This window comes from Prinia subflava, chromosome 1, assembly GCF_021018805.1.
Source record: "Prinia subflava isolate CZ2003 ecotype Zambia chromosome 1, Cam_Psub_1.2, whole genome shotgun sequence".
In the NCBI taxonomy this organism is placed as follows: domain Eukaryota; kingdom Metazoa; phylum Chordata; class Aves; order Passeriformes; family Cisticolidae; genus Prinia; species Prinia subflava.
The window spans coordinates 147,846,827-147,861,030 of record NC_086247.1 but is presented as its reverse complement, the minus strand read 5'-3'; the positions used below and the strand labels follow the sequence as shown (position 1 = coordinate 147,861,030).

Genomic DNA, 14,204 nt, shown 5'->3' with positions numbered 1-14,204 from the left:
GATCCTCGCTGAACCTTACTGAACACAGCCAGAGAAAGGCTTGTAGTGCACTTTTATTGAGATACTGCAATATTAAATTATTCTCTTTATAGTTCCTGATTTCAAATTTTCTGTGACCACTGTCTTTATTTTTAAATACACAGTGAAGTGCAAATATTAGAGAGTGAATTTCAGAAGGCTGGGACCTAAAAGAAGCATGATGATTCTCAAGGCACAGCACTGCTGTGAAAGCTGGCACCATTTTACTCCTCACAAGGAGGGAAAAGAAACTCTCCTTGCCAGTACTTCTCTAGGATGTTACAGGATGGCCAGGCTGAAAACACCTTCTGAAACAATAAAGCACCTTGGAAATTCAAGTAATCCTGAAAAATGTCAGAACTACTTACCTACAAAACTCTGTTTTTTACTCTCCCACAGTGGAGCTGCTCTCACACCATTTGCCACCAAGGCAAAAAAGGCTTTCTTTACCTGCAAAAATAATAATAAAAAAATAAACAAAGAAAAACTAAACAAATTTCAATTTTTGCCTTGATTTAGCATAGCAGACACCAACAGAAGGGTTCCCTTCTTCACCAGGAAAAAACCCAAAAGGAGTATGAACAGGTAGCTGGCATTCAAAAGGGAACAGAAAGCACAATGCTAAACAGAAACCTTAAGCCTTTTACTTCTAAAATGGTTAAAAAGCTAGAAAAAGCTTAGGAAAAGCAGATCTGGTTTTCTTTTATTTTGTGGATATTCTAAATGAAGGCCTCTGATATATCCATAAACTAGAGAGGGCCTTAAATCTAACACATGAAGACTGTGCTGCGTTCTAGTCAATGTTCACTACGAAAGTTGTTAAAAATGAGATTGAAACAACAGCAGTTCCATGTCCCCTACAGCTTTTAGACATCTGATTTATACAACTAATAATAATAATAAAAGTTAGATTATTCTAAATATGCCTGAAAGTTAAAAGAATTACCTAGCCTGTTTTGCTGCTAAAGAAATCAGCCAAGTACTTCAATTTTTTAATGAATTAATGCTCCCCAGAATCAGAGGTTACAAGGTCATGGTGTCATTCTGAAAAGAAACACTTCCCTGTGAACTCTGGTTCTCTGAAAATGAAGGACTCAGGCACTGCTGCACCTCAGAATCCTGATGTGGTGACCTGCTGGAATTTCACCCCCTCCTGTCCTGCCCCCATCCCTAAATATTCTTCCTATGGAAGAAGACACAATACAGAAGTGATGGTTCTTGCCCAGGTCTTGACCTGGCACAAAACCAAGACACAACCAATCTTTATTTCTGTAAAATTCATCCTCAATCCAAATAACACAGAACTGCAATTATTTGTTGACTGCAATCTGAACAGATCATGATTTCACATCAGTATCTTAAAGGTCTACTTTAAATTATGTGCCAAGGGAATCCTCTCCACAACAGATTAACAGGAATAAAAGGGCTTTTTACAGTCAATGGAATCAGCATCCAATAAAGCAGTGGCAAAGAAGAATGTAGGCAGTATCTGCATTTCTTGCTACATCCATGCAGCCTGTCTGCTTCCTCCCTGACCATGAGAAGCAAACCCACCCTAAAACATCAGCAGATGCCAGATCTCCAAGCTGCCTCCTGACCTGGGAGATCCCAAATCACCAATGAGCAGGAAAATCCACCAGCATCATCCCTGAACTGCACTGAAACTGAAGAAGCACGTGGGGAAAAACAACAACAAAACCCCAGGGCCACAACTAGGACTCAATACACAGGATTGATCTAGAAAATGGTTCAAGAGAAAGGTGCCAGAGGTGTTCAGCTGACACAAGGTGGAGTCAGCCTAAACATTCCCAAATCCACCACAGGAGCATCCTAACTCATGAGGAAGACTGAAACCACAAATAAACCCTCTGGGCAAAACACATGAAGTGTTCCCACATAACAGCATCACACTCTGAGTTAATGCAGCAAAAGCAGGGAGTTATTTGGGGAGCAGATACGAGACAGATGTGAGTTCACACAGACCAACTCCAGCATGGGGAAAAATAAGTTCTAACCATTCTTCAACAAAAAAAAAAGGGGAAAGAACACTCACACAGCCCAAAACCCCAAGCCTTCAGCTTTGGGATCTTTCCCCAACAAGAGCCACCACACAAGGTCACAGTCACTGTCAGCTCATGTCCCCAGTCCTTCACAAGAGAAAGATGTTCAAGGCTGGATCAGAGCAAGAAGGGAGCAGCTGATCTATGGAAGCCAGGGGGAAAAAGCTTTCTCCAGATAGCAATCATGCAAGGCAACTCCTCCAGCAAGTTTACAAACCCTCTAATTGATAACCTGGAAAAGAAGTGGCAGAAACTTTTCCCCCTGTGGCAGAAAACAGGGGGAAAGCCAACTACAGCACTTCAGGCAGTCTCCAAATTCCTGCTACTACTTCTTTCCCAGACACAGCAGCAGCAAAGAACACCAGCTAGCACCATGCTCAGATGGGGGAGACAGCAAGGCTGAGGTAGCATTTGAGATTCAGAAAAGACACTTTGAGAGAGAGTCCCAAAGATGTACTACTCAAGATGCTGAGCTTGTAGACAGTCCAGAAGGAAAAGAAAGGATTCTTCAAAGGATAAGTTCTTGCCCTGATCCTGTTTGATTTACTTGCAAGTTATTTGCCTCCAAGAATCACAAGAATCTTCAGTTAGGTGCCATATTGTCTAGCTTTAAAAGAAATATTTTGGAAAACCTGAGGGCTGCTGAACAGATACAGCTACTAAGATAGTTCAGAATTAAATCTTTCATAAAAGAAAAAAAATTTAGCTTAAGCACTAGGATATTAAACATTTGAAGGAATAAATCACCAAAATTTAGTAAAGAAATACTTAAACTCAACCCCCTGGGCTGTGCTCCTAGACCACAGCTCAAGTGACACTGCTATTGTTGCCTTCAGTTGTAGAAAGTGTTACATGGCCACCTTTTAAATAAAGTAATAATGCCATCAGTTGTTAGTTACTACTTGTCTCTTATTTAAGTAAGATAATTACAAAGCAAAACCCCTTAATTGGTTAATTAACCCTTAAACATCATCTTCTTTGCTAAAACTGCTTGCTAGGGCAAACATCCACTCACCCACTCACACTTCCCTGCAGTTTCTGTGGCTGACCAATTCCAGTTGCCCCAAGTCCTGCTTGGTGGCCAGCCAAAGCACAGGGGTGTGGAGCTGGGCTGCTGTCCAGCACTTTTAGATGTTTCAGTGATGTTCCTGCAGAAAATACCCACAAGGACTTTGCTTTCTGATGATATATAGTTAGTAGCCTTTGAAGATCTCCACCATGTCCCATCTTTGGACCTCCAACAGCGTTGTTTATTCTCAACCCCACAGTTTTTGACTGGCCTGACCTTCACAAACCCATTGTTCAGCAGCCAGAACCCACAGATTGTTGCTGCTCAACACCATGTACAAACACTCTTTAAACAAAGCACTTTTGTTCTTATTAACCATGTCCCAACACACACAATGAGCCACTAAAAATGGGATTTCTCTGCCCAAATTTAGAGGTTGTTCTGACATTTACCCTGACCTTGCATATTCACCCTGACTTCACAGTCAGCTGGGGCTGTGAACGACCCAGCAGCCTTCCACAGGGATTAAAGTGTATCCCACAGATGCCACCTCCCCCCTCACTAAGATGTCTAGACATTTACAATTAGAAGAGCAATCCTACTCTGTGTGACTGTCTTCTTCAAGATTCTGCCCTTTAAGCAGAAGAGTCACACTTCAGCAAAAGAACACAGCAATTAAATCCTAGATGTATCATAGATCACCTCAACAATAGCTGCTATTCCACTACACTGAGCACAACAGGAACAAGCCTTTCTTATTACAGGAACTCATTACACTGTGAATATGCTCAATAAAAGAACAGACTAATTTAGGTTACACACAGCCTCTGGAGGTCACTGTTCCTGCACACCATTCAAACATTTCCACTGCAAGTCTGAAGGAGAACAAAGCCTCTCTTCCAATACAACAGTCATTACAAGAAAGCAAAGAGACCCAGACATAAACACCCTGTTTTTCAGGTAGAGTATTTGGAAACCTCATCCCTTATGGTTAGTGAGCTCCTAAAATAACTAGATTACTGGGCAGGGAAACCAGGAACAGCAGTAGAAGATTTCCCCACACTGCAGAGTAAGTTTTTCCTCACTGCTGGGAAATACTTGAAGGGACACTCCTTCTTACGAGATACCAGGGATTTTACAAACCCTTGCAGAAATGCTCTCTCCAGTAAACATCTGTGAATGAGGGAACCACCTGAAAGGAAACTCAAGTTGAGCTTTTTTCCAAAAGTTGAGTGTGTGTACAACACACACACTTGTTTGTTTTACCTAAACCTGTGCTATGAAAACTGCAACTATGTCCATAAGTATCCAGCGGTCTCAGACTTATCTTCCAGGACTGTCCCATAAGACAAGGAAATAATTGGCTTCATTTGCCTTGCAAAAGGATTCCTGTCCTTGACAAATTATTGTGAGAAAAGGGCTGTCACAGCTCCTGGTGCTAAAGGGTCAGAGCAGAGAATCTTACTGAGCTGAAAAACACAACTCAGCACTACTGCTTCGTGACAAAATGCACTGAAAAGGCTCAAAGGTGGCAAAAGTAAGAAACAAAGCTATAGAACTCCTTCAGATATGCCAGTACCAAGCAAGAGGGTGATGCAGATCATTGTCCAGTAGCATGGACAGCATTTAAAGCCCTGCCAGAACTGCTGTGGTGTGGCTGCTATCAAAAGGCAGGATGGTAAGTGTGTACCTCTGTTTCACTGTGTAAGCCAGCATCAGGCACTTGCCTGGAAAGCCCCTTCTAAAATCTTTAAAAATGATCTTTCTAAATCTTTCTAAAATGAAAACAGTATCAGACCCAGCAAATCCCTGACATTTTCATCATTTCTGATTCCTGATGGATGGATGCTCTAAGGTGATCACGAACATTCATCATCATTTTCACTGGGTAAATTGACAAATTCCCAGCTTATTTTTATTCCCATCTATTTTTAAAAAGTACAAAACTAAAAAGGACAAATACCTCCAAAAATATACATGCAGACCACAGTATCAAACCCAAATCATTCAGGTAGTTCCTGAGAAACAACCACCCTTCCTAGCCTAACAAGGTACAAAGTTTGACATATAATTGAAAGGAATTTACAAGAGGAAGGCATCCAGTCTTAGCAGACTCAGTAGGAATAGCTGAAGAACTAAAGAAGGTTGGATTTCTACACCAATACACTCACATGTTTTAAGTACCAAACACCAAAGCATGGAGGGGCTTCTCAATGGCTTCCCCTTGCAAAGGGGGAAAAGTTTTTTATACTTTCAAAGGAAAATGGTGTTACCTCTATCCTCACAACGTGAGCAAATGAGGCAAAATCACCCCAGACTTTGTTCTCACCATTAAGTGCATGAAGGTGGAGGAAAAAATTACTCTGAGAATTCCTTCTCAAGAGGCCAAACACTCCCATTTCAATAGTTCTGACCAAGTAGGAAGACACACAGCAGCACAGCTGGTCTTTGCTGTAACAGGAAAATCATCAGGGCTCTGCTGCAACCTTTGTACAGTGTAAAACCTGGGCAACCCACACTTTACTCCTTGGTTCAAGTGTGTTTATGAGCCAAGACTCCCGAATGAGGCAACAGTTTCTAGCCCAACATAAACAGGACTGTTTCTTTCAGCAGCATGGCTAGTTCTCTGGCTGCCCATATCTTAGTAAGTCTCCAAGAGAGGAAAAAGAAAAAGCTACTGCTGGTACAGCTGATGGTCTCACTCTATCAGATGTGTGTGTAACAGATCTCCCCTGCTCCTCCCTCACACCACCTTCAGGCAGTGCTGCCCCTGTACAAGGTTGCCACCTGAACAAAGCCCATGAAATGTTATTTGGGAACATGTTATAAACATATCACTAAGCTGAAAATACAACTTTGCCACAGAGCTCTTTGGACAGCCCTCCTCTTCCTTGCTGTCGGCATCACCTTCAAAGGACTTTTTCTAAGAGCTAAGTTGGAATACTCCTGCATTCATCTCCAGATCCCACAATTACCATCCTGATAATACAAAAGCAGTATAAGCTAAATATTCCCCAAGTCCATCATGCATTTTCATTTTGAAGCAATTCACACTGGGCAACATATTCCTTTTTCTTTTTGTTCTTCAAATAAAGTGGAGATGACCAGTCCAGACATCTTTTTAAGTTACAGAGAACTACAGTCCTGTAAAGGAGTTATTTCGAAAAGTTAAAATCTCTCTTCTGGTGCATTTATATAATTGAGTGTTTCTACAAACTGATTTGTCTGGGGAGACTAAAACAGAATGAAGAACACAACCAACCACCTCAGCATTATGACTGCTGCATTCAAATTCATTTTCCAATTATTTCCTTCTTTGGTCTATGAATTTGTTAGAAGCATTTCCTCCTCAAAGGACTATGCTGTTAAACAAAGAGGTTACTTAAGGACAATAAAGACTTTTGCCTATGGCAAAAACATGTCTTGGACCATATCAAGTAGAATTTCCTCCTTTACCTTACCAAGTAGACTGGAGAAACATTGGACAAACCTGTTATTAACTGGGCAGCTACATTTCCTTCAACATCTGAAAAACCCCACCAATAAACATTCACAATCAAGTCCTAAAGCTCAGATTAAATTTTTGAAAGCAGAAAACCAGATCAAAATTAATTTATCTTTTGCAGGTGATGGAAAGGGAACACTCCTGGGTAGATCATGCACTTCTTATCACCATAGCTGAGTAAAATTTAAGATGTGATTGTTTAATACCTTTTAGGGCCAAGCTAAACCCCAGAACTAACAGGCACAGTCTTATCCTCAAGTTAAAACTACGCACATATTCTAGATTTCTCCCTCAGGAGCAGGTGCCATGTCCACACAACATGCCTGTGGAAAGGTCCCAGGCCAGCTGAAGACACCAAACCAAGACCTGCACTGATGCTCTGTGTTAATGTGTCCAAATTGGAGCTTTCTGCTGTCAGATTTCACACCACAGTGTGCTAAGAGGGAACATCAGCTAAATCTGATGGGCAGAGCCAGTGGGATCAGCTGCAGGGGGAAGGACACAGAAATTCCTTCACAGATTCAGATCTTATTCAAAAAGTGGTGATGGGGCAGAGAAGGCAAGAAGAATGATGCATAACTTTCACTCAGCCAAGCACAAACACCTCACCTACAGCCTGTGTAGAAATTTCTGTTTAAATGGCACCTATCATTCCTTCAAGATCCACAAGTGAGAGCTTCCTATTGATTTGGAGAGCTGCAGGAATTAAACTCCTATGACTGTGTACCAGCAACAGGAGAAGCTCTGAAAAAACCCAAGTCTTCCCATATTATGCTCCTGATTCCAGCCTGATCTCAATGAAGGGAACTTTTATGTGGCTGCTCAACTGCCTCAGCCCACATGCTGCTGAGAGGCTAAATTAGATGATTCTCTTACAGTTCTGTGGGCAGGGTAGGCAAGGAGGGACATTCCCACTCCTCAGAAATGCAGACAGCAGCAGCTTCATCAGGAAGAAACCTCAAAGCCAAGGAACAGACAGTCAATCCTTTTGTAAAGCTGGGTGACAGCAGACCCAGAGTCTGCTGAGTGGTTCTGGGAGCAAACCCTTCTGGAGCATTACTCCTCATTTATCTCATTACCCTGGAGAGAGGCAACACCCCAGTCAAGAATGACCTGGAGAGAAACACAATAATAAATCCATTTACTGAATAGAGTCAGCACAAGGAAGAGAAATATAAATCCTCTTCCATTCTTCTAATGTTGAATCTATTGCGTGCTCTGCAGAAGTTTCAAGGTATATTTACTGCCAGCTTGTCAAATCACTAAAGAAGTTTCCAGAACATTGTTTAAAACCTTCTTTTTTTTTTTTTTTTTTTTTAGTTAGGTGGTAGAAAATTATTTGAGCTCTTACTAGAGTGACAGGTTCTGACAAAAGCCTACACTGGTGATAACAACATCTGGTCCATTAACAACTTAAGTAATTTCATTAAACAGACAGGTTAAATAATATAACCAAGTCACGCAAAGATTTCCTCAGCATACAAAAGGAAATAAAAGGAAAGTCTTCAGGATTCTGAAAGCTTATTCTGATGACTGTGTCCACATAAACATGATTTTTATTAGTTTATTAAGTGCTGGACAAAAGCTTTAAAAACAGTTTCAAGGTCAAGGTGAGCAAAAGCTACCTTTGTTTTATTTTTAAAACCCAAATTTATTTGTAACAGGTAAGATTTTAATTTTGTCAAAGATTAGATACAGCTTTTGACCCAAACAGAGCTTATGCAAACTCCAGGCACAGCCACTACATTTGCTAACAGATCATTTTTGGGACTGTAGATTGGTGCTTGATACAAAGAAGGAAGTTCCCATCTAATATTCACCTTCTAGACTCCTCTTCAAGGGTTAATTGCTCTGTGCTAGAAAACAAGCTAATCCTTCTCATCTTTGTGTAGTCTGGGCAAAGCCACAACAAATTAATACATTTCTTTCAAGGTCAGACAAAAATCTGGCCTTAAGAAAGCTTTTGGAGTTAAGCTTCAGAGATTGCTATAAGCTAGGTAAGAGGCATTTCCTTAAAAAATGCTAATACAGTTCAGGATGGGGTGGGGGGGAGGAATGCATTGGTCTCTAAAAAAACCAGATGCATGCAGCAACAAGGAAAAATTGAAATCACATTAGATGATGTTAGACAAAGTAACCTGGCAGACAGAATGTGAACAATATAACAGGTGTTATATTTCATTTATCTTTGAATTTAATACAGGAATTGTTTTGTTTCCCATGAAAGGAAAATATCAGATTGCTCTGTCACTGTATTTACCTGATACAGGTTAAAACCAACAAAAAGAAAGGAAAGGCAGACCTGGGTGTCCCCTCCTTTCCCCAGATCACCTGCACACCAAATGCATGAACACTGGTACAGTGCTCACACGCTGTGCTGAAGACACAAGCTGGTGACCAATAAATCTGCATTCAGCTCAGTGATTTCCTGAAGTCTGTCACAAAGACAATCCAGAGCCATTTAAATTTAACATAATTAGAATGAAGAAGAAGAAGTTAATGCTTAGAGCAGCCCTTCAAGGGACAACCTCCCTAACCCTTCCTAGGGCCTGTGAAGGGTTTATTCTGTTTACATCCCAGGAGATGTGTAAAAGATGAGAAAGTTCATCCACTGTGAGCTGCACACTGTTGCAACTTGCCCAATTTCCCCATCCTCCACAGAGTCAAACTTCCAGACTTCACAGGGAAGCTCATAACATCTAATTGCCTCCTGACTCCCTTCCTGGTCAGATCAGACTTGATGAAGTTTCTTTAATGTGTGCCAAGCAAAGACAGTATCTTTCCTGGGAAAAGCCAAAGCTTGTCACAGACAAGGAGCACTCGTGGCTCACAGGCAGGGGAAAGCCACAGCCATGAAGCTCAATATGATTCCATAAATATTTATGAGCAGCAAATAAGTATTAATAAACTGAAAAGGTGAAAGAACAGTCCATTGTCAGTGTAAATCAAGAAAACTGAGCCAGCAAGCACTTTCCCAGGCAACATCTGCCACTTGCAGGGTTCAGCATGGGACAGGCACCACTGCAGGCAGGCAGAGCAGATGCAGATGCTGTTCTGGGGAAGCTCTGGGTGAAACCTCACTGAGGCAAACTGAGCTGTGCTGGCTGGCCTCAGGCAGGTGACAGAGCAGGGCTCAGCACACTGCGTGTGTCTGGTGTGGCTGCTGGGTGCCAAGGGGCACCTTGTCCTGCTGGGTGCCAAGGGGCACCTTGTGCTGAAGCTCTCCTGCACCACACGAGCTGATGCCCAGCAGAGGTGCAAGAGCCACAGCAGAGGTGTCACAGCCACGTACAGGTGACAGGTGACAGGTGACACACACCCCACGTGTGCCCTGGACACTCCACAAGTGCTGTGCCAGCACTGGGAGCTGCCACACGCTGGCAGTTGCTGGAATCAAGCTCCCCGTGCTTCTGACTGACACCTAAGAGACTCTCAGCCCTTTCCTGCTCTTTATTAGCTGCTATTTCTGCTATTTCAAGCCTTCCTTCTATTTATTCCCAGTGTAAGGGCATCTCACCATCCCCTCTCTTAGAGCTAGAACAAGATTCCTTCTGAAACTTCATACTAATTCCCTCACAGACACTGAGACTAAACATTTACTTTTATAAACCAGTGTTGCTTCTGGTGCCTCGTTACCTAAGGATAACATCTTCCATTTTCCCACAACTAACAACAGGTTTAGAATACTTTCCAAAGTATCTCATGAATAATTTTCCACGGTGGAAGCATGTGATGTGTGCTGTGATCGCTGACCAGCAGAGGGAGACGGGATACTGCTGCCAAACAAAAATCCAAACTCATGAATCTTTCAAAGGATGCCCTGAGAACACAACCCAGATCCATTTTTCCTTCTTCCTCCACTGATGGTTACTAACTTTTATTGAGGGAGGCAAGAAGTGAGCTCCTAAATTGTGTGGTTTAGCTCTAATATTATTAAAACCCCGACTTCAAATCACTGGAGAACTTTTTCAAGGCACCAGGTCTTTTTTTTTTGGTGGGTGTTTTCTGTTTGTTTGTTTTTATATTGGGTGAAACACTGATGTGGGTAGGATGAAACAGACCCAGGAAAGACAAAAAACCATTTGAGAGCATTCATGGACGCTGAATGTTTCAGAGCTGTGTTTTCAAAGTATGAAATGATAGAAAATCCTGAGGTGATGGACAGTAAGTAATTTATACATTAAAAATTAAAATGCAGGGACCAGTTTAAAAGTTTTATTTGCTCACCCTTATTGGGTTAATTCTCTGCCGTGTGCTTATTCTTCTGTTTTACACAAATTTAAAAAGCTAGTCTATTTTTATATTCCATACATGTTTGTGCACCAATGACCACAATGTGTTCTGAAGACACTGATGGTGGCACATTAACACAGGGTACCAGGTAAAGAACTAAACAGAAATACTGAACAGAAATATTTAAAAGACCTCCTAACAGCATTCAGAGCTGCCTTTTTAGTGTTTTCTTAAATAGTTTTGCAAAATCTGCTAAGATGGAAGATGGTGCCCATGCTGGAAGAGGACTCCTGCTTTACAGTATTATGACTTTATAAATTAAAAGTAATGCAAGTGAATTAAATGAAATAATGCAAAGTCAGAAAAAAAGCAGTTTAGAGGGGGAAAAAAAGCTCTTCACCAGCAATACAAACTCAAGATTTGGTCCATATTTATTGCATACTAGAGTCTGAATGAGACACTCCAGACCTCCCTTCTACCACCACTGATTTAAAATACCTGGAGAAGCAGAGTGAGAATATGACTCCATGACCACAGACTAGGGCATTCCTTATTCTCCTGTAGCTGAAATCCATGACAATCATTAGGGATGCCAAATAAGACAGGGATTTTGGTGAAGTGCCAAATAAGACAGGAATTTTGGTGAAGTTTTTCCATCACCATTAAGTCACCTGTTCTCCTTTACAGTGAAAACTCACAAGGTTCACTCACTCACACTCTGTTTCCCCAGGGGTTACCTCACACTGGCTCACCACCTGGAAACCCTCACTTCTTGACATTAATATCATTTTCTCAGCACAGCTCCAGCAATGACAACTGGTACCTGGTATGGTGTCATTTATCAAGAGATCTGGAGACTCCAAAAGGAATCAGTGGCCTGCCCCAATGGCCTGAAGATAAACTGGTAAATGGAATAAAGAACAATCATCTTTCCAACTGCAAGGGACCAAGCCTTTGACCCAGGTGAGCACTGCCAGTGCAGGCTGTGGGTCATGCCCACTGCAGATACCAACTCCCAGCACATTAGCTCATAGTGTGAGGAAAAAATATCTTCTGGAATGAAAAGGAGGCCAACAGTCTCTGAGAAGAGCTGAAAGAGTGACAGTGAACCCCATCATCCTAAATCTGATTTTTCAGGTCAAAGAGGTCTAAATTTTTTAATCAAGAGCTGAAACACATCCTCGCTTTCAGGCAAAAGAAAAGAAACACTGCAGAACTCTCCCCCCTGTAAGATGGTGAAAAAGTCAGTGTAGATTTTCCACCTTTCAGATCATAGCACTCAATCCAGCACTTTATAAAATTATCTGCTACACAAGATGGTTCTGTGAATGTTTTGGGACTGAGTATCTATTACACGGCTGCCTCTGACTGTGGAAAGCTGAGGTCTGAGTAGTGCATTCCAGACCAAAATTACTAAATGGGCTTAGTTAAGTCAGAATTGGAGCATCTTTACAAGGAAAAACACACCGAAACAGCAAAAACCAAAGCAAGCAAAAAAACACCAATTGCAAAATCCAGGAAACAAAGAAAGCCACAGCTTTCTACCACACTGCAGAACAGATTAGTCTGTTTCTATAGCAGGCAGCTAATGCCTTCTTTTGGCAAACAAATTCTTCAGACAGAGCCAAGAGTCTAGCAGATGATTTACTGATTAAATGCAAAATGAGAAGCTGAAAACAAAAATTTTCTGGAGAATGTAATACTTTGCATAATTAAGCCATCCACTTGAGTCCTAAACTGTCTTATCAGTAGAGCAGGAACAGGCTCACAGCACCTGGGTACTCTTTAGCTGTTGCACAAGGATCTTGTGCAACAAGATCTTAAAGCAAATGTCTTTATGTAGATTCAGGTAGCCATGAAGAAGCCAATACGAATTTGGGGTTATCTGAAATTTTTATTTTTTAAATAGAGATTTAAACTGCAAGTCAAATCACATCCCCTCTTTCTGTTCTGCTAGGATATCTTCCCCCTAGCTAATCCTCTAGCAGAACATGAAAGACACAATTGAAACAATACAGTTCTGTACAGTCAAAGCACAGCGTGAGGGCAGTACTTCTCTTCAAGAGATCAAATTTCATTTAACACTCAGGAAACTCATTTAAAAAACCAAAAGTGAACTGCAAGCAAAGGCAGACTGAAAGGAGAATACTCACTTGTAGCGTAGTGTCGAAAACAACAAGCTTAGAGCTTGTTGGAACAATGTCATAACACTTGTGTGACCTCATGAATCGCACATAAATGTCACTTTCCGATTCTTCAAGTGCTGCAAGTAAAAACATTATGTTGTTTTATTTAAGTAACCTTAAAAGAAAAAGAGTAGTAGAAAAACATGCCAAATCAACTGAATACCACTGCAGAAGGACAACCCTAAAGCAAAACTCAAATTCACACTTTCAGATGCGGACAGACAGTCACAGGTTTGCACTTTGCATTTCAGACTCATCTTTCCTTTCAGATTAAATATAACAAAGACAAAATGCATTGTTCTTCTTTGATGAGAAAGGACTTCCATGCTGAAGATTTACATTCTTAAAAAAAAAATAATCTAGGTTTAAAAAAACCTTACAGCAACCTACTGGAATATGCATCTCAACACTATTATATCTAGAGGAAGACAGTTTGAAACTTAAGTAGTTTTGGGCTTCACTAACTCAAGCACCTTAAATTAATATTTCCTGAATCTTTACTGCTACCTGTTTCACTTTTCACATAGTCATTTTCTATTTCCTAAAGAGGCAGCAATCAAATTCCATAATCAGCTCTATTCTCTCCAGGCTACACAGAGCATCATAATTCCAACAATTTGTTTATACAACCAGGATTCACGTGGCTGGAATGGTTTTAGTGTTGCATGTCTGTAGCAAGGACATGCAATCCCATCCATATTACCTTAAATTTCCTTTACATTTGTTCAGATGCATGTGCATACAACCCCCAGATCTTATCAGGTACTTTAACTTTTTTCTTTTTTTAGACCCTTTAGACCCTGTAATGATTCCATAGAAACTTGGACATATATTACACTTTTGAAGACCACAATAAAAAAAGACAACAAATAAAAAAACCCATTGAAATACCTACTGACCATTAAAGAAACCCACAGCAGCGAGTTATAAACTCAAAATCCTCATTTGCTAGATATGCTCAAAGTCAGTTAGCTTGCTCTGGATAAAATATTTGTCATTTCCACCAAATGGCTCCAAATTTTTAGTCCAAATTTACAGAAGCAAAGCTGGATCTCCACTACAAGTGGCTGCTCCAGGATTCAGCATCTTCTACACACTGAGCAAGTCCTTCATTTCCTACTCCCATAACTCTTAAAATACATAAATAAATATATAATCAATAAGCCTGGTCTTCAGAAAGTTATGGTTGTTCC

At 40.9% G+C, this 14,204-nt stretch overlaps 1 protein-coding gene across 7 annotated transcripts in view; it reads right to left on the bottom strand.

Annotated features, from left to right (window-relative positions):
- PRKAG2 (protein kinase AMP-activated non-catalytic subunit gamma 2) overlaps positions 1–14,204 on the bottom strand; it is a 211,369-nt gene that overhangs the window by 14,713 nt on the left and 182,452 nt on the right. For all 7 annotated transcript variants that reach the window (XM_063416251.1, XM_063416278.1, XM_063416259.1 and 4 more), the window contains 2 exons: positions 12,979–13,088; positions 387–468 (listed from right to left, as the gene is read on the bottom strand). In XM_063416251.1, coding sequence (XP_063272321.1) covers positions 387–468; positions 12,979–13,088 — 192 coding nt within the window. The remainder of the gene's footprint in view (positions 1–386; positions 469–12,978; positions 13,089–14,204) is intronic.